We start from the raw sequence: 18,326 nt of genomic DNA, 5'->3' as shown, positions 1-18,326 counted from the left end.
CTGACCCTCCTCATCCTCCTTCCTTTCCCCCCTTCTTTCACAGGAGAGTTCCTCACCGCTTCCTCAGTTAAATCTCAAACACTAAACCCTTCCCTGAAGCCTGTTTCCCCAGTGGGAGAGGCCCAGTGCCCCACGGCCACCCCATTCCCCCACGGAGCCAGCCCTGCCGAGGCAGGGGCCTTACCCAGCCGCGTGGCGGGCGGCGGGCCGGGGGCGTCGGGGGTCCCTGCGCTGCCCTCCGGGCCGACCGGCTCCCACGCCTCGCTGCTCTCCGACGCCTCCGCGCCGGCTTCGCTCGGCCCTTTGCGGCTCCCCGCGGCCCTGCCGGCACAGGCCTCCTCCGAGCCAGAGCCCCTGCCTTCCTCCTCTGCCTTCATGGCAAACCACACCTTGAGCTGCTGGGCGCCGAGGCGGGAGCGCTCGCACAGGCCGGGCACGTCCTCCTCCCGCAGCCCCTTGTGCTTCTCGTAGTAGTCCTCCAGCACCTCCCTGCTGGCAGGGCTGACCTCCACCAGCCCCGGGGGGAAGACCCCCCGCCGGTAGTTCTCATACCACTTGAGCTGCCCGTTCTTGTAGCCGTACCGGCTGTCCCCGAACCAGCGAATGACCTCGGCCCGCGGCAGGCCCGTCTGGGACACGATGGCGTCATACTCCTGGTTCGTGGGACGCTGGGTCTGCACGAACATTTGCTTCAGCAGATGCCGCTGCTGGGCCGTTTTTTTGAAGTTCAGTTTGGTTTTGGGAGGGGTGGGCGGCCGGCTGGAGCTGCCTTCCCCCTTCTCGTTTGCGCCGGTCCCCGGTACCTCGTTTTTGCCGTTGGACTCGGTCACTCGCAGGTTCTTCAGGTTGATTTTGATGGGACTCACCTTCCGCTCTGCTGAGTTCATGTTGTTGCCGGAGGCGTCGACTGAGCCGTTTTCACTCGCAGCTCTCTGCTCATCCGAGGAGTCCTCCCCTTCCCCGCCGCCATTCTCTGCCTCCTCCTCTTCCTGCTGAGTCGCCTCTTCCACTTTCTTGTTTTCCTCCGCCACCTTCTTCTTCCTCCTCTCCGAGAACCAGCTGTCGATTTCCCTCCGTGTCATCTTCGTTTCCCCCCTCAGGCGGTTCACCTCTTCCTCTGCAGGAAGAGGATTTTGGGCAAAACTGCTCTCTAGGGCCTTCAGCTGCTCCGGTGCCCGCTCCTTGTATTTGGTTGGGGTGAAGTCGGGCGCCTGGTGCCACGACTGCCGTCGCGGCGGGTGCTGAGGGGCCGGCGTGGCCGCTGCCGCCGCGGGGCTCAGTTCAGCTCCTCTGGGCGGGACATCGAAGGTGATTTCGGGCAGGGAATCAAGAGCACTGTCTCCAGGGAAGACGGCCCGGCCGCCTCTCACGTTCCTGTAGTGGTACCTCCTATCGCTGAACCATTTTCGGATCTCCTTGGTGGACAAGCCCGTGATCTTTGTCAGCCGCTCCACTTCAGCCTGACCGGGGAACTGGTTTCTGCAGAAGCTGCCTTTAAGGGCTGAGAGCTGCTCGTGGGACTTCTTGTTTTTGTAGACATTGGGATCCAGGAAGGTCTGCGAGGAGATGGCAGGGCAGGCGGTGAGCAGCGACTGGGCGCTGTTGACCACCTTCACCCCCGAGGCGCTGCTGGAGCTCACGGTGCTGTGCTGCGCCGCCGGCTGCGGCTTGGGGACAGAAGTCACTGCCAAGGTGAAGGAGGAGCTGGTGCCCTTCAACCCATTTGCCATGATGGGCTGCGTGACCAGCAGCCCCCCCGTCCCCTCTGGCTGCCCCACCACGTGGCCTGGTAACGTTGCCTGGATAAGATGGGGGACACTCCCGGGATTTGCAACCAGCGGGGTGTTCAAAACTGTAATGGTGGGTTGTGGCACGGACTGAATAACAGTGTTGAACATCTTCTTCCTGGCATCTTCGATCTCCTCCGGTGACCAGCTGATGCCCTGCTTCAGCCTCTGTGCTGTGAACCAGATCTTCAGCTGCTCTTCTGGGTACTTGGTCACCACAGTCAAGTAGCAGAGCTCAGCTTTGGTGGGATAGGGAAACTTGTGGAAAGAGTTTTTCAGGAAGCTGTTGGAGTCCATGGCGGCATTGTACGTTGGAATGCTGCTCAGGGGAATCATCACCTTGGGAAGGGACTTGGATGTAGGCAGCTGCTGATGTAACGGGGGTTGCTGCTGCAGCGACACAAGTTGTGCAACCCCTGCCTGCAGAACGGGCACGTTTCCTATGATGGAGCCATTGACTATGTGGGATGACTTTGCTGAACTTGCAGTGGGCTGACTGACTGGCACGGACCCGTTTGGGAACGAATGCTCCCCATCCTTCACCTCTGACTCACCGCCCAACTGACTTGACACACTCTCCTTCAGCGTGTGGATTTTTTTGGCCTCGGGTTTACCTTTCATTATCTTCATGATGGGGGTTTTGGTAATGATGATTTCAGACTGGCCGTCTGCCCCTTCTTCAGGAACCTCTCCTGGGAGGTCATGGCTGCTGGTGGCCTCACAGAGACTCTGCTCCACGGTGGTACGGCCGTCCTGCTTAGCCACCCTCCAGACAAAGCCCGTCTCGCCGCCGTGCGACTCCGCGTTGTGGTGCGAGAGCCCCTCGTGGCTGTTGGCCAGGAAGCCGCACGGCACACACGCGAACGCGGGGTCTTTGCCAAAGTCCGAGTGCTCGGAGTCCAAGTGCCCGAAGAACTGATGAACGTCCTGGGATCCAAAGTCGCAAGACTTGCAGATGTAAGTGTCGCTGTCGGCAGCACCGCGGTGCCCGTTGGACAAAGCTCCACTGCTGCTGTTACTGGCACCAGCATCGCTCGCCGCCGGCCCTTCCACGGGAGCCTCTTGCTGTGTTCCTTCATGATCATCTTCCACAGCGTCCTGCTCGGTCTCCTGAAGCACCAGTGTTTTCACTGGTATCATGCAGGGAGTTGTGGATTTCCTTTTGCTAGCCATCACGATGATTGATCCAGATGATCACTTTTTTTTCATTTAAATTAAATTCAAATTTAAAAAGCGCTATTGTAAGTGCTCTGCGGTCCGGATTCCAGTAGATTCATGATGTCAGAAGGAGCTGTTGTCAAATGTTGACAAATGTTCATATTTGCCACCGAACCTGAGGACAAGGAGAAGAAGGGGTTAGTTCCTCTGGCATTTGACAAAGCACAACTGTCCTGGTATTTAACTGTTTCCCTCAATAAATCATTTTTCAGCCACTTTTGCTTGAAAAATTTAACTTGACCTTGGATTTACTGTATTTTCACACCTACAGCCTATGAATTACCTGTTTAAAAATAAACATGCCTCTTTTACAGCCTGCATCAAATTCTCATTTGAGGAGGAAAACCACTGAATTTTCCACTCACCCTGCCCTGCCATGACCCATCTTTGGTGTTTTGGCAGGGAGAGCAGTGCCCGGGCTCCCTGTGTGCCTGGGGTCCCAGCTCAGCCCCACACAGGAGGTGATACCAGGCAAGGGCACCTGGAAAAGCTGCCCGCTTTCCATCAGAAAAACCTAATGAAAAATCCACACATTCCCCACAGAACACTTCAATTTCTTCAAAATCAGCATTTTCCACCCATCCCGTCGGGAAGTTTCTCGCCAGCTCAAAGCACTGTGCCTGTGCCAAGAGCCTCTGCCTGCAGACACTGGAGCTCTGCTGCAGGAGCGAGGGGGCTGCACACTGGAACACATCTTTTAGCTCTCCCTGCTCAGCAAGCCTACAAAGCATTTGGGAGATTCCCTGCCCACCCTGTGCACACTTCATTACTGTTTCAACAGCATCTGTGAGTCTTCATCTGGAGCTGCAAGAGAAGGTAGAGGCTCCAAAACTCAAGGGCAGCATCACAATGTTCCTGGCTCCCAGCCTTCCCCTCCCACCACCTCTGCAGCTTTTGGCACTCACACCACTCAATGCACTGGGGATATTCCCTAAGAAAGTGTAATTCCTTGTTAAGGCAAGCCCATCTTGCTGCACTTGGGGTGACCAGAGATTTAATACATTTAAAAAACAAACAAAACCCCAAACAAACAAACAAACAAACAGAAAAGGAATAATATTTTCTCTTTTGTTTTTGTTTGGTGTTCTTTTTTCCCTGAAACTAACTAAAGCAGATCCCAAACTGCTCCAGCCTGTGGAAGGCCAGGGCTGGCCGGGGCATTAGCCATGACCTTACTCCTGGCCTGATGTAGCCTCCACGTGTGCACAGTGATTGCTCTGTGCCTGAGATCATGACCCAAGGGCAGTAAAGCTGCTGTAGCTGGCACCAGGAATCACTTGCCTGGTGACACCCCTCTATCAACCTTTTCTACAGCAACTCTGCTTTTTTTTTTCTCTTAAACAGAGGGATAAAACAGTATTTTTCCAGACTGCAAGGTCACTTGGAAGCACATGGACACACTGATTCATACTACAAAGACTCCGTGCCAGATTTTTCTGGGATTTACAGTAACAGAGCTTTAAAAAAACACTCATAAAAACTTGAACTCAAAAAAAAAAAAATTACTTACCATCCTAGGAGATGACTCACAGAGGTAACTCCTATCAGTTACACCAGTTGTGTACCAGTAGCTTTCTCAGATCAGATATTTGGAGCTGATCTCATGCACTGAGAAATGCAGATCGGGCAAATGACTTGGTGGTGCTTATGCAATACCTCCTGTGCTTAGTTTTGTCAGTAGTTTTTAGAACAGAGGAATGAAAGGTCCTCATGAAAAAAAAAAAATCAAACGGAGGAAGTACAATTTGACCTCCCCAACTTTACTGGATTTTTTTTTTAAAAATTGTTCTGAAAGCTGGCATCATTTTCTCCAAATGGGAGAGCCTGGATAGCCAGCTCTGGCCTCAGCAACTCTCCAGCACCGTTTGAAAGACTGATGGGAAAACGCAACTTCCCGTCAATGTGGGCTGATCTGAGATTACAAAACAGTCCTGTAAATAGTGTTAGTCATCACTGAACTTGGCATCAGAAAAGACTGCTTGCTATGCTAAAGCTTTGTGAAGGGCTAGAAATTACAACTTTTTAAAAAATATCTATAAATAAAACAGGTATTAAAGCTGTGAGCTGGATTTAGACAGCGAGGACTGCACGTCTCAATACCTGCTTTATGCTGCTCTCATCCCACCTTCCTGTGGTTAGTCCTTCCCTCTGCAGAGGGCCAGAAAGTTATCCATTAGCATTAGCAAGTGGAATACTTGGATGACTATGAATGGACTGTGCTATTCAGAGGGGAACAGCATCCATTTGACACCAATCCTGAGATCCTCATTTTTGATGCTAAGTTAAATATTACACAGTCTAGCAGGGTGCAGTGACCTTTCCAAGCCGAGTCAATTAAGGAAAAAACAATAAGACCAGCCTGAAAGCTACAAAATACAGTTGAGAGAAGTTCCATATCAGGGAAGCCACGGTAAAAGAGAATTCTTATTTCATTTTATCCTGCAGCTTTGACACAGGGAGAGGCTGCTGGGCCCTCTGCAAGCTTTTTCCTTTCAAGCAAACTCCAGATAGAGATCCAGTTCCAGAGTCTCCATTACTGAAACAAATCAAGTCCCAGACCGATCTTACCCAGTGTTTATGGAGTCACCAGATATCAAAAAAGATGATTTTTATCTGTCAGCAGAGTAAATTTGATACAGGGCACCAGTGATACACAAAGACCCCCATTGTGCCCCGTTAACAAAGTGCCTCTCCCGAGCACTCCACTGCTATTATTTTGAGTAAATGTGAATGGCCTGACCCACCTACAGAGAACCTAAAAGCTCTGCATTTCATTTACCAGCACATTTGCATCAAGCCCTGTGCTCCCTCCAACAACTTTCCTTAAAAATGCAATCAAAGCAGCCCCAGCCGCCGCGGCTCTCCTGCGGGGCTCCAATATTAATGCCACCTGAGAACACAGATTGCAAATTTAGCTGGAAGTGAATCACAGTGGCAATTTACTGGAGAAAAAAAAAAATTAATCAAGTGTACTGTTCGTCCATTTCATTTCCATGGAACAGTTGCATAACCACATGTTGGGAGTGTGTTTTATTCACTGCTCACCTTCTGGAATGCACTTAATACTTTAATACACTGCTAATACGTAACAGAATTGATAATTCACCTATTTCTTCACCATTAAAATAAGTGAGACTGTTTTAATGGATAGGATAAATTAATGGGAGTAAAATTAATCAGTTGAAAAACATCTCTACAACTGATCTCAGTACATAAACCACCACTGCAGATGCCTCAGACCCATCTGCACAGCCATGAGTGAAGAACTCCATTTCCTATGTATTATTTTATGATTAACTGGAGCAATGAGCCATTAGCTACCTGGCAGCCAGGAAGACAGAAAGACTGTACTTAAATTCATGGTTCTTATTTCATTTATACCTGCTAATTTCATGGTGAGGTAGCAGAGTAAGCAGAGCAAATGACCAGCACACCTAAACCTGTCACTGCTGTTGGAAATTTGAGGGAAGGCTGACTTAAAGCAGAGTCAAACCAATTCTCTGTGATGCTCACCGAGAAACTAATGCTGGAAGGAAAGGTGGACCAAAGGCTATTTTGGCCACATGCAATGCAGAAAATCACACCAGAGGAGGAAGATGGAAGCTGTGAAATCCATCATCCCAATCCATGAGAACAACACAGCACTTCTGCCAGAGACAGTCCTAAACCTACAGCACTGGTATGATCAACCCCCTCCTGTAACGCTCCCCAAAAAAACCCTCTTTCCTCCCAACACAGGAGCCCTCCCGTCCTCATGGGCAGCTCCAGGTACACACCACCAACCCTCTGCAGAGCAGCTTTGCCTCCACTGAGGGAAACAATGCCCAGACTGGTCACAGTGAGCTTTGCAATTGCAGAAAATTTACTTCTGCAGAGATTAACAAAGGGAGGTTTCGAAATCTGCACTGCTGAGTATGAACTTTCAGCTTTTTCCAGCTTGGCTGGATATAACTGGTTTGGTTTTAAATGTTTCACTGAATTAACGAGTTAGGTTGTTAATGCAAAACATTCCTTCCTCGCAGTGCCAAGGTCCCCAGTTAGAAGATTAATTTTTGTGACCTTTTGCAAACCTCGCCTAGAAACAACAACCAGAAAACCCACCAGGCAGCATCACCAGCCAGGACACAGCAGATCCAGTCCCACCACCCGGGCACAGGGATGCCAGGACAGCTGCCCTCCTCTGCCCCCAGTCCAGGCAGCTCCTGTGTGCCCAGGCTGACAGCAGGGACAAGGTTCCATGCAGACACAGGAGATGGTTCCGTGCTCTGCAGGCTCTGGTGCTCTGCTGAAGAGTGAATGCTCCATTAAAATAAAATGAAATTAATAAAAAATCATATTTTTAAAAAATCACCACCAAAATAGAAGTAAAATAACAGTTTTCTCAACACTTTCAGTGCCTGCTAGGCAAGCAGACACGCTCCCCAGGTCAGAGACAAAGTTGATGTTTCTGTCTCATATGGAGCCAAGCACAATATTGGCACTTTAAATAAAAGCGGTTTGTTTTCAAGCTGAAACTCTGCAGGCCCCAGCTGATAGCATCATATGGGGGGGGGGGAGATGAAAAAAATCAAAGGAGGAAAAAAAAAGTTGATGTTTCTGAGTTTTTGTCTCTCCCCTTCAGGCTCTACTTCCAGCCAGGCCCAGAAGATGCAGGGTTGTCTTTGGGAATTCCACAGATGACTTCCCAACTCCCACTGTAATTAGCAAGGCCATTAAATAAATTATCCCTGTGGCCAACACCAGCAACTGGATGCTCTCTGCAGCACCCAGACCAGCTGCCTTCCCCTTCCCAGCACCAAGCATCCCACTGTGTGTCACAGCAGGTCCCCAGCCCGGCAGACACCCAGTTTGCCCTGGGCAGCACTGGGTACATTTACCAGGGTGCTGGGGAGGGAAGGAAAAACAGCTCCATGGTTGCCCTATTGCCAGCCATGGCAGGCCTGGGACTCTTCCTCTTTGGCTGGGCATTAATATTCATCCTCCATTTGGAGTCTGCTCATGAGAAGTCATGTAGGAGCTTCACCAGTTTGATTAATTTATTGCCAAAACACGCCCGGTGGGGGCTATTGCCAATCCACTGCAGGGACACACTGTGTGGACAGACATGCTCTGGTAATTCACAGACCTCTCCAGGCCCCATCCCCGTGATTCAGTACAGACAGACACAGAGGGAACAGAGCACCTCTCCACAGAAACTTCCAAGGTGTGGACGGGACCTCTCTTTTAGCTGGGCCAGCACAGCTCTCTGACAGAGAACAAAAGGCAAGATTTGGAAGGGCTGAGCTCCTCTGTTCCCAGTCTGTGGCTGTGCATCCCTGCTAGCTGGAGTCCAGCATCCTCCCTGAATATCTCTGCAAAGCCTGCAGCTGGGAGGAAGTCACAGGATGGGAACATCTCCAGCAGCCTAAAAATGCCAGCAGCAGAGCATCACCCCAGCTCCCAGCACACATCTGCAGCCCTCACCCAGGGCTGGCACCTGGAGGTAGCATCTGTCACCCAGAGCCTGGTTCATAATCCAGACCGAATTCATGACACACTTAATTCTTTTGGGGTTTAACCCCACACAGGACTGAAAGTTCCCATCAATGAGATTTCCCCCTCCAGAACAGACTAGTACCACACCACCCCTGCAGGCACTCAAAGCCCAGGTGATCTCAACACGAACCAGGAGAGCCACCAGCAATACAATAACCACAACCCCGAAGGGGCCACACAGCCAAGAAAAGCCTCGTCACATCTTATTATTTTGCGCTGCACAAATGTACAAACACACGCACAAATTTCAGCAGTTTTGAGCTTCAAGCAGCACCACAGTCAACATTTGTACTAAGGAACAATTTCTCTTTATACCAACTGGTCAGGGTGCTTTGTAGCTTAAGCCTGGCTTCGAAACCGCGGGTACAGTCTAAATGCAGTGGAAGCCGGTTGACCGAACAATCGAATTCATTCTCCATTCCTTGGCAGGCCTAGAGCAGAAAAGCGTCTTTTCCATTTAGGCCAGTTAAACAGAGCTATTCATTAAAATTTCACCCTTCTCCAAACTGCTGGACTTCTCCATTTAAAATCTGCCTTTAAGAGAAGCCCTCTCTCCCCTGCCCCACAATGCTCCTCAGCTCCCGTCTCAGGTTGTCACCCATTTTCAAGTTCCCATTTCGGATTGCTCTCGTGCTCCTCTAACAGCAGCACCTCACCTGTGTATTGGTACCTGGGCAGAGGCTGCCTCAGCACTCAGGGACTAATGGCAGTTATCTCTGCCTTTTTTTTTTCCCCAGACAAGCACAAAACTGAGCAAGATGGAAGGTTAGAAAGGGCTGGCTGAAACAGAACGCGATTACAGTATAAAAATAGGTCACTGGGATAATATAACCTTTAGACTATTGGCAATGTGCCCCCCTTAGAGACAAGCCTGTGTGCTGTATTTCAGGAGAATGTGAGGAATAAAAAACAACCACCACGACACACATCCAAACAAAACCACTGATCAGCCCTTGGAGCTTTGCGTGCTTCTGTTTGAACATCACTAACACTAATTCACTCCTTTTCCTCTGCCCTCATCCATTTGATTGAGCACAAAATAAACGTTATGCAATCACACCATTAACATCTTCCAAAAAAGTAATAATCTCTTTTGGCATAGAGGCTTCATTACAGATTTACTCTGTGTTACACTACCTTAGCAGAGTTCACAGTCCCAGCATCCCAGGGACCCACCTCCACAGCTTCAATCCTCACATTTTATCCATGTTGCAAAACATTCCTGGCATTCCCCCAAAGGAAAAGGTCCAGCAGACAGATAATCATGTCTCGACAGAACCAGCTCCAAGGTTAGCACTACCAGCAGCTCACCACAAAGCATTAATGGAGCTCAAGAACTCCCTCAGCTCATCCATATCCGGGTCTCCCATAACCTCACACTCAGCTAGGGAATGCCAGCGGGTCAGTTTGTGCCTGAACAGAACAGCATGGTCATGCTTAAAACACACAGGAGGTCCCATTTCAGTCCCTTGTGCTTTCTCTAGGAGGTTCTCTCTTTGCTTGTATTGCTAGGGCTCTGTTTGCCACTTCAGCTTGATCACGGGCCTCTCAAACAGCCCCTCACAGGTCACCAATATCCTGCCACACCACCTTTGGACATGCCACACGCTCTGCAATCCCCCCTTAGAGCTTATTACCAAGCATCACCACTTCGGTAGGGCAAGACCAGCTTTGGCAGAAGCAGCCTCAGGAATGCGAGCGCAAAGGGGAATGTTACACCTAAAATCTACTTCTTCGGGGTTTTATTACCTGAAATTGCTGAACTGGCTCCAAGCCAAAAATCTATTGGGGAGCTCAGAGTAATGAATAAGAACCAGAGGTAGCTCTTAGTCCATGTCAAATTTCTGACAAGGATACTCCAGGCTTTTAAATCAGCAGGGAACGCTTGGCTGAGCTGGTGAGGAGCTCGTGGGTGTGAGCACTCGATGGCACCAGAGCACCCACCGTGCTCCCAGTGCTGCTGCAGCCTGTCCCGTCCTGAGGAGGCATTCTGGGGGAAGCCTCGGAGCCCACCCTTCTGCTCACAACCCCACCTCCAGGTTTGCACATCCAGCTCCCTACTTGGGAGCCATCACCCTAAATTCAGGAACTATAGCTCTGAACGCCAGCACAACATTTACTGTTAAAAGAAAACCAGTGTCAGCTTTTAGACCAGCACCAAAACAATCCCGCTGCAGAGCCACTAACCCAAAAGCCTGTCACACAGGTTTCTCACCGAGCATCCAAGTCCCTTGTGGAACGAAGAAACGCTTGCTGAAGCCAGGCTGGTCACCAGCTACCCGAGCGGCCACGTAAGGGACAGACCCGCAGCGATTCCAGGGAAATAAAGAGTGTCCAGAGCTTTAAAACAAGATGTGGGTGGGAAGGACTAAACCAAGCTACTAAACAGTACCAGAGGCGCTTGGAACTGATCATCTGCAGCACAGTCTGACGACTAGGAGTGCTGCAGCCCCTTCCCAGCTGAGCATTTTTGGATTACTTCATCCCCCGTGCCCTTTTGCAATATGCAGCTCCGAGAGCTGCGTTACGTTCTGGCTCGGCATCAGCTCCCATTCCCCCACGTACAGTTGCTATAACCAAAAAGACAACTGCAAAATACTTGGTCTGAACGCAAAGAAACGGGGTTTGGCAGGTTGGGATGGTGGATTATTTTTTTCCATCCCCACGGATCCTGCTTCAGAGTCATCCTTTCAGACCTTGCGCGCAGCCGATGGCTTTTGCAGCTTATTGAGCCCGCTGGTTTATGGCAATGTTTTTCTGCTCACTGAACTGGCTCATTCTTTCAGCAGAACAAACTGTTCCACGTTGAGGCAGGAGTTGGCTGTGTTTTAACAAAGGATTTTTCCCTTCTGACAGTGTTTTGCAAAAGACCCAAAAAAAGGAGTTTGGAGCCAAGTTACAAAAGGTCAGGAGAGGCGAGTCAAGCACTGGGTGTAGTTCCTGTATGTCACAGCCAGACAAGGAAATGGGTGGGGAGAAGAGAAATGGCATTTTGAGCTGCAATAATATGTATAAAGTGATATTAATGAGGAATGGGCTTTTGAATGAGGATGGCAAGTATGCAGGCACTATAATTTTTGCTTTACAAGAGCAGGCTTGTTAGGTAGGCTGAGGCCTCTGCAATCATTTATCCCTGTGAAGCAGGCATTTGAGAGAGTTCAAGTAGCACTAGTAGCGAGAAAAAGGCAGTCTTATTTGCTTCCCCCTCCCCAAGCTGATTTCAAGGAGCAACAGTACTCTCCTCTCCCGTCAGCCAAATGAATATTCAAAAGGCTTTTGCCAAGCCAACTCCAGTCAATCACTGGAACAATGCTGCAGGAAAGAAACACTGGGCTGAGAGACCTGTGTGAGACAGGCACCTTGTGTCCCCTCTCTGGCTCTGCTCTAGCATCTCAACCATCTTTAATGTTTTAAGGTGCTCCTGCCGAGGTCTGCTGGTGCCACAGCCTGCTCCATCCCCTGCCACGCTGCAGGACAGCACAGCTAGAGAGGAGCTGCTGGATGGAGCATGAGCATCCCAAGCCAGGGTGCTGAGAGGGGAAGGACCCCGGTACAGTGGTCCCAGCAACACAGCCCTCCTGAGGGAGCTGATGATAGCTCTTCCCTCTCCTCTGCTACAGGCTGAGACCACAAATGTTTTTGGCATGGGATGGACAGGTTCTTGGTGAGGCCCCACTCCCTGGTCAGCAGCAGCAGCTGGTAAGGTCTGGGCCTTTCTGCTCTGTGTACATGGACAAACCAAGATGGCCAACTCTGGCCTTGCAGATGTTGGAAGGAGGGAGCTAAGGGGATCTCTAACAGTTATCACCATGTCATGCCTAATACTCAAGCTTTTCCAGGCCTCAGAGGATCCCTGAATAGAAAGAAACCACCCACCACTGGAACACAGCCACGTTTGTGGCTGGAAGGGGCAGATGCTCAACCCCATACAACAATGCAACCAACAGTTGAGGCTGTAAGTGAAGAATGCTGCATCCACTTAAAACTGAAGAGGGAAATTAGGGACACCATCTAATTCTAGAACTACCATTTGGTCCTGATGCTTACAGTCCACATACCTACTCTTCAAGAGTGGTACATGGTTTTCTTCCATTGCCTTAAATAGACAATACCCTGGACTAAAGCGTTGAACCACAGGGACTTCAGAGGCATATGGTCAGACTGGCAAGTGTTCAGCTCCTTCAGCCAGAACACCAGTTTTCAAGAGTTCAGTTCCTTTTTAGTACCTACATAAGTGACAGACTTCTAGAAGTCCCAGCTAGACAGGACTGGACAGGACAGGTCCTGCTGGCATAGAGAAGGGCAGACCATTAACAGAGCTCAACATCCTACCAGTCAAACCCTTTGCTGAGATGTGCCTGAGGAGAAGCTGAGTTTGAGAAGTCCTCCTCACCACAGCCAGCATGAGATCCCCCAGCAGTCAGCTGCCAAGAAGAGCATCATCCCTACCACCAAATCCTCCTCCACTGAACCCCAAGAGCTCCCACAGGACAACCTTCTCCCTTTTCTCTGAAATGCTCATCATGTCTTTTAGGACTGCTAGTAAGACACAAATGGATCTGGGACTTGATTTGAGATCTCTGTGGGCAAGATCTGGGCATCTGGCTCAGGTACCTGCCAGCAGACACAATCCTGGTCATTTGCTCTCTGGTTTGGAACTGTATGTGTTCAAAACCATTTGACAAGACACTCTGGACAGCAAGCAGAGACACAGAACAAAGTTCAAGGGTTATTTGTGATATGAACTGTGCTAGTCAGGACTCCTCTCTTCCTCCAGCTGTTTAGTGACACTTGGTATGGATTTGTCCTTACTGGAGAGTCAATTATTTTTTAGTTGAAAACTCACCATCCTCTGTAGGTCAGCTGTGAGCTGAAAGCATCCCAGTTATTTACTGCTGGAAGCTAAAGGAATTTCCTTACTCTCGGAAGACAGACATTTAAAATTAGTTTCAAGTTCAGTTGTGATAAACAAATCACATTCTCCTCCTTTCCCTCTCTTTTTCTTTTTTTTTTTTTGTGGGTTTGTTGTTTGGTTTTTTTTTTTTAAATCATGCCTGCTGGTCCACCCAGCTTTTTCCTTAGCTGCCCTCTGCAACTCCTCATTTAAAAATTCATTCACAAGGATGCAGGGGAACATAGACATCTGAGAAAAATCAGCAAAGCCACATCCCTGCTTTCAGAGCTTTCCCTTTGACACTCGATTCCCCAGGAATGCATTAAAAAAATTAACAAACCACCACATATTTGGGGTTTCCCCCCCTTCCTATAAGAAGCAGGAGACTGAGAGTTGGGCTGTCACCTTCCTATTGCGGATGAGGGCTCAGGACCTCAGCTCTCTGCTGACAACCAGCCAGCAGAGCCTCTTGCTAGCTGGAAGATGAGCCCAATCCACTCACCCTGCCCAGCAGATGGGGATGGAAACAGTTCCCAGCAGACAGAGGAGGAAGACAGAAGGTGTTTTAAAGTGATATGACAGCCCAATTAAAGGGTTTGGGGTTTTGGACTGAGGTCTCCCGCAAGCCTTAATTCCAAATATTGATGTCCTCATCAATTTGTGGATCACGAGGCCTCAATACAAGGAGATCCTTTCAAAAAATTCAGGCGTGCTGGGAGAATTGCCCCCTTGCCATGTTTCAGCAAGTCTACCCATGAACTGCCAGCAATTACTAAGCCTCCACTCTGTATTCAAAGCTCTGCACAATGGAGTTTATTATTTTTAAGCCTTTCAGACATCAATGTAGCAAACTTAAAAAGAGCTATTTGGAAGATTAAGACACAACCACCACCATATTATTCAATTTAGCTCCAACACTGAACACTTATTTCTGTAAAGAGTCACAGCTAATACATTGCCAACTGCCAACAGAGACAAACACTTAAAACTGTAAGTCACATTGCAGCATGGTCTTATAAACCAAATCTAAGATATAAGAAGGAAATTACTATCATTATGCAAATTGCTGTCATTATGCCTGTTACTGCCAAGCCATATCAAACCTATCTTCAGGTCTTGCCCACAGGCTTCAAAAATACACCCGCAGAAATGACAACCCGAGGCAATCGTGCAGCCAGGTGTGAAGCTACTAGTACATCTTCAATAACCATATTAGATGAGTTTTCTAAATATTTTCTACGTTCATACAAGAGCAAAGAGACTTGTTACCACCTCACCACTCACTGCCTGCTCAGGGCAGTCCTGCAGCAGAGTTTACGAATAGCTGCTTTATTTGTTCAAATCCAGACCTGCAGACAGGTGACAAAGGGGAGTGATGGGAGAAAACAGAGAAAGGATTTGTGCCTGTTTTCTATCATTACATTGCTTACAGGAGAGTTGCCTGCTGCCTCTTGAAACCATCCCACCCCTCACAAAAAATTGCGTGACTTACATGGGACGGGGTGCGGGATGGGAACAACATCCTTCCATGGAAACAAGGGAATGAGTCAATTAAAAAAAATAAATCAGTTTGCCACATGAAGACTGTCATTTCATTAGAGCTGATTTAACCTGAAGCCTTCGGAGAAAATCTGTCAGGAATTTAAAATTTCCCAGCCCTTCAACTGAACATGGAAAAGTTCTCATTGCAAAGTATGCCATGAACAACAGAAATATATTCCTGGTTTACACCACTAAAGGCATCACAGCCTATGTTATAACCTCAGAGAGACAGAAATCAAGACTTCCTCCTCCTTTTTCAGAAAGAAATGAAGGGTGGTCTCATTACACCAGTCTAAAACATTCATCATCATCATTAGGGTGAAGGGCACAGCAACATTATTAACTCTGTTTCGTAGAACTAAGAAAACAGCAGGATAAACTAAACTGCAGGAGTCAGCACAGGGGACTGTAAGGTAAAAATGACATTTATGCTGTGTCAGCAGGAGCCTGCAAACACAGGAATGGGGATGACAGACTGGTAATGGCACGATGGAGCCTTTCATTTCTAGGCCAGCAGTTCATTTCTTGCAGTCATGTTAAGAGAACATGGTCCTCCAGGCACCTGCTTTCTTCCTTGGGCTGGGAGTGAGCAGACTTGGAAGCATCTTAATGATACTGCACCAAGATGACAGCGTGTCATGCTGGATAAAGCTCAGGACAGAGGGAACTCCCTCCATACACGAGCCCGTGATCACCCACCGGCAAAGGCTGCAGGGAATGGATGCCTCCAGTGTCAGGAGCGGGGGGCACAGCACTCACAGCCTGCAGGATTCATCCCTCATCATGTCAGGAGCAGACAGGGCAGCTCTGCAGAGAAACACCTCAAGGGCAACACTCTTCAGATCAGTCACACGAGTCCCTGTGTGGAGCTGCTTCCAGAGTGACCGGGATCAGGCAGAGCAGCGAGCAGGAGGGTCTGCTAAGGGAACTCTCCATGGATTCCTGCTGTAACACTGCACATACCTCCCAGAGACAGCTGGGAAAGTGGTTTGCAGCACTGTTCAAAGCACTGGGGAGCTACACTGCCACTGGGTTTGGGGTTCTTCTACACCATACCCTTTCACATCAAAAGCAAGCAGCAATGGCAGGGGCAGCACCCAAAATTCAGGGCCAGCTGCTCCCATCCGTACCCTTCATCCTCTCCCCACTTCTAAAATCGGGCATGAGGCTCATCACCACGTGGCAGGTGCTGGTGAAGGAGATACCCTCACCTTCTAAATGACTCAAGCTGACATCCTAGGCAAGATCCCATGGGACAGCAGCTCCTTGCTTGTGGGATATTCAGGTTACACTGAGCAAGGCACCACTTGCCGTCCCCCTGAGCACATCAGTGTTCTGAAATCATTCACCAGGGTTCAGCTACATTAGGAAATTGCTGCCAGCCTCTTTCTCATTGGAATCTTCTCCTCATCCCAACTTGGGGGAAAATGCACAACCTTAAATGTGTGTTGTCCCAGCGTGAGAATCGCACAAACCATGAAAGGGGAAAAGAAGGTGGTTAACAGCTTGAAGATACCACATCCTTTACATTGAGAATTCAATTTCTTCCCTTTTACCAATGTCAGGCCTGCTGTTCAAGACAGTTTTACTCCAGGAGGGTTCCCAGATAGAGGCAGAGTCTGAGGGAACAGCCAACAGACCCACCCGCAGTCTGAGATTTACAATCCCTGATCCAGAAGCAGCCCCAGCCTGTCACCCTGCCCTGGAGAGCACACGCTGCCAAGCTGTCAAGGCTCACAGCATCCCACCCAGCAGATCAGTCAATAACTCAGGATACCTTGAAGAAAAAAGGGGTTTGGGCTTTGGTTTTTGAGAGGAGCAGAACAGAGGTGAAAGTAAAGCTTCTGTCCAAAAGGGATGGATTTTTCCCACTGCTGGGCCATGCCTCTTGCACAGGTGATAAAAAATTCATACAAAATATTAACACCAATGATGAAAGAGCTGGCTCCAATTTACACTCTGCTGCTTCTCAACAGCCTGCACAAGACAGTTAACCTAGCTATGAGATCAGAGGGAAAGACAGAGAAATCCTAAGGAAAGCTGCTCAGCACAAGGAGCAACCACCTTGCTAGTGCAGTTATGCTGGGAGCCCCGGGATCTCATGGCACATATCTTCTGGGCACCTGTAAAACCATTTAAATGGATCATCCTGTTCTGTTTTTCCCAGGAGAACAGAAAAAAGGCCCAGGAGATGGTCATGCTTTCTACTCCATCCATGTTCTTCACACACCAGCTATGGAAAAGGGTAGGGAGCACCTTCCCACTGACACAGCTCCTGGCTGGAAGGGAAATGCTGTCACCAGTGTGTCACAGAAAGGGAAATGAGGCACAGAGCAATTTTAAATAACTCGCCCAAGGTCACAGGAAGCTTAGAGCAAAGCAAGTAATTGAACTCAGCACTTGTGCGTCCCCAGTCTAGTTCGTTATCAGAAATCACCCCTTAATGGGTCACCTTTAATCAGAAACCCTCCCATTTTGCACTGCCAAGAGATTACACTGAATTATACTGGCACAGGGAATCATTATGAGTTTCCCTTCCAGCCCAACATGTTCAAAGGGCTGTTTTGGAAATAAAATAAAACCTGTAGCATGCTCGGTGTGCTGGAACAGACAACCCCCCAGTGCTGCAGACAGCTGAACCACCAAAGTGCTCACAAGGCTCCAGATCAAGCTGGCAGATAAGAAGGTGTTTTTCCTCTGCAGTGAATCACTTTGTTTTGAAGGGTGGCCTCCAGTGAGTGAGGACTCACCATTTCACCTTGCATTTGTATCCTCATTCATAAATACCTCTGATGAAACAGAATATTGCAGCCTGAGCACGGAGCCAGACATTCAAAAGCCTCTCCTTGAACCTGATGGGGCCATCAGTGTGTGTTGCTACAAAACAACCGAAAGGACTTTACCCAGGCTTTCACAGGCCACGGGCACAGTTGTTTTCCCTTCCTAAAGAAAACCTGTCTAAGCATCTCTCAGCATTCCCCAGTCCATTCAGAGGCCAGACACAGCCTTTGCTGGAGCCTTCCACGCCCCAGGGCACCTTTGCCAGGCAGGGATGGTTGGAGGCATCTTGGCAGCATCCAGCCTGGCTGCTCCTGGGAGCCTCCCTCCCCACATAGCCCGATGCCTTCCAGGAGGACAGCTCACCTTGCCCAGAGGACCAGCAGAGCCCAGGCTGCAGAACCACCGCACATCCCAAACCCCGCCGACCTCCGGCACGGGGAGAAGAGGAACAGCAAACCCAAACCTCCTGACACAGGATGACCACACAACAGACAATCAAACCACATCTGTGGCTATCTGCAGCACTCAGATCATTTTCAGCTGATGACAAATAGTGAAAGTGTTGGGCA

The 18,326-nt window shown here is 49.2% G+C and overlaps 1 protein-coding gene across 4 annotated transcripts in view; it reads right to left on the bottom strand.

Annotated features, from left to right (window-relative positions):
• ZHX3 (zinc fingers and homeoboxes 3) overlaps positions 1–18,326 on the bottom strand; it is a 46,998-nt gene that overhangs the window by 6,438 nt on the left and 22,234 nt on the right. For 2 of the 4 annotated variants that reach the window (XR_007907070.1, XM_051803009.1), the window contains exon 3: positions 185–3,120. Coding sequence is in view for 3 of the 4 variants with exons in the window: in XM_051803009.1 (XP_051658969.1) it covers positions 185–2,960 (2,776 nt within the window). In the remaining variant the exon portion in view is untranslated. Of the gene's footprint in view, positions 1–184; positions 3,121–4,515; positions 6,711–10,755; positions 17,605–18,326 lie in introns of those variants that run through there. The other 2 variants (XM_051803010.1, XM_051803011.1) reach the window with 2 other exon arrangements.

The sequence above is a fragment of the Manacus candei genome, unplaced genomic scaffold, assembly GCF_025592945.1.
Source record: "Manacus candei isolate 608988 ecotype Guabito, Panama unplaced genomic scaffold, ASM2559294v1 h1tg000057l, whole genome shotgun sequence".
NCBI classification, from domain to species: Eukaryota; Metazoa; Chordata; class Aves; order Passeriformes; family Pipridae; genus Manacus; species Manacus candei.
The sequence above is the reverse complement of the archived record's forward strand: the minus strand, read 5'-3'. Positions and strand labels throughout refer to the sequence as shown.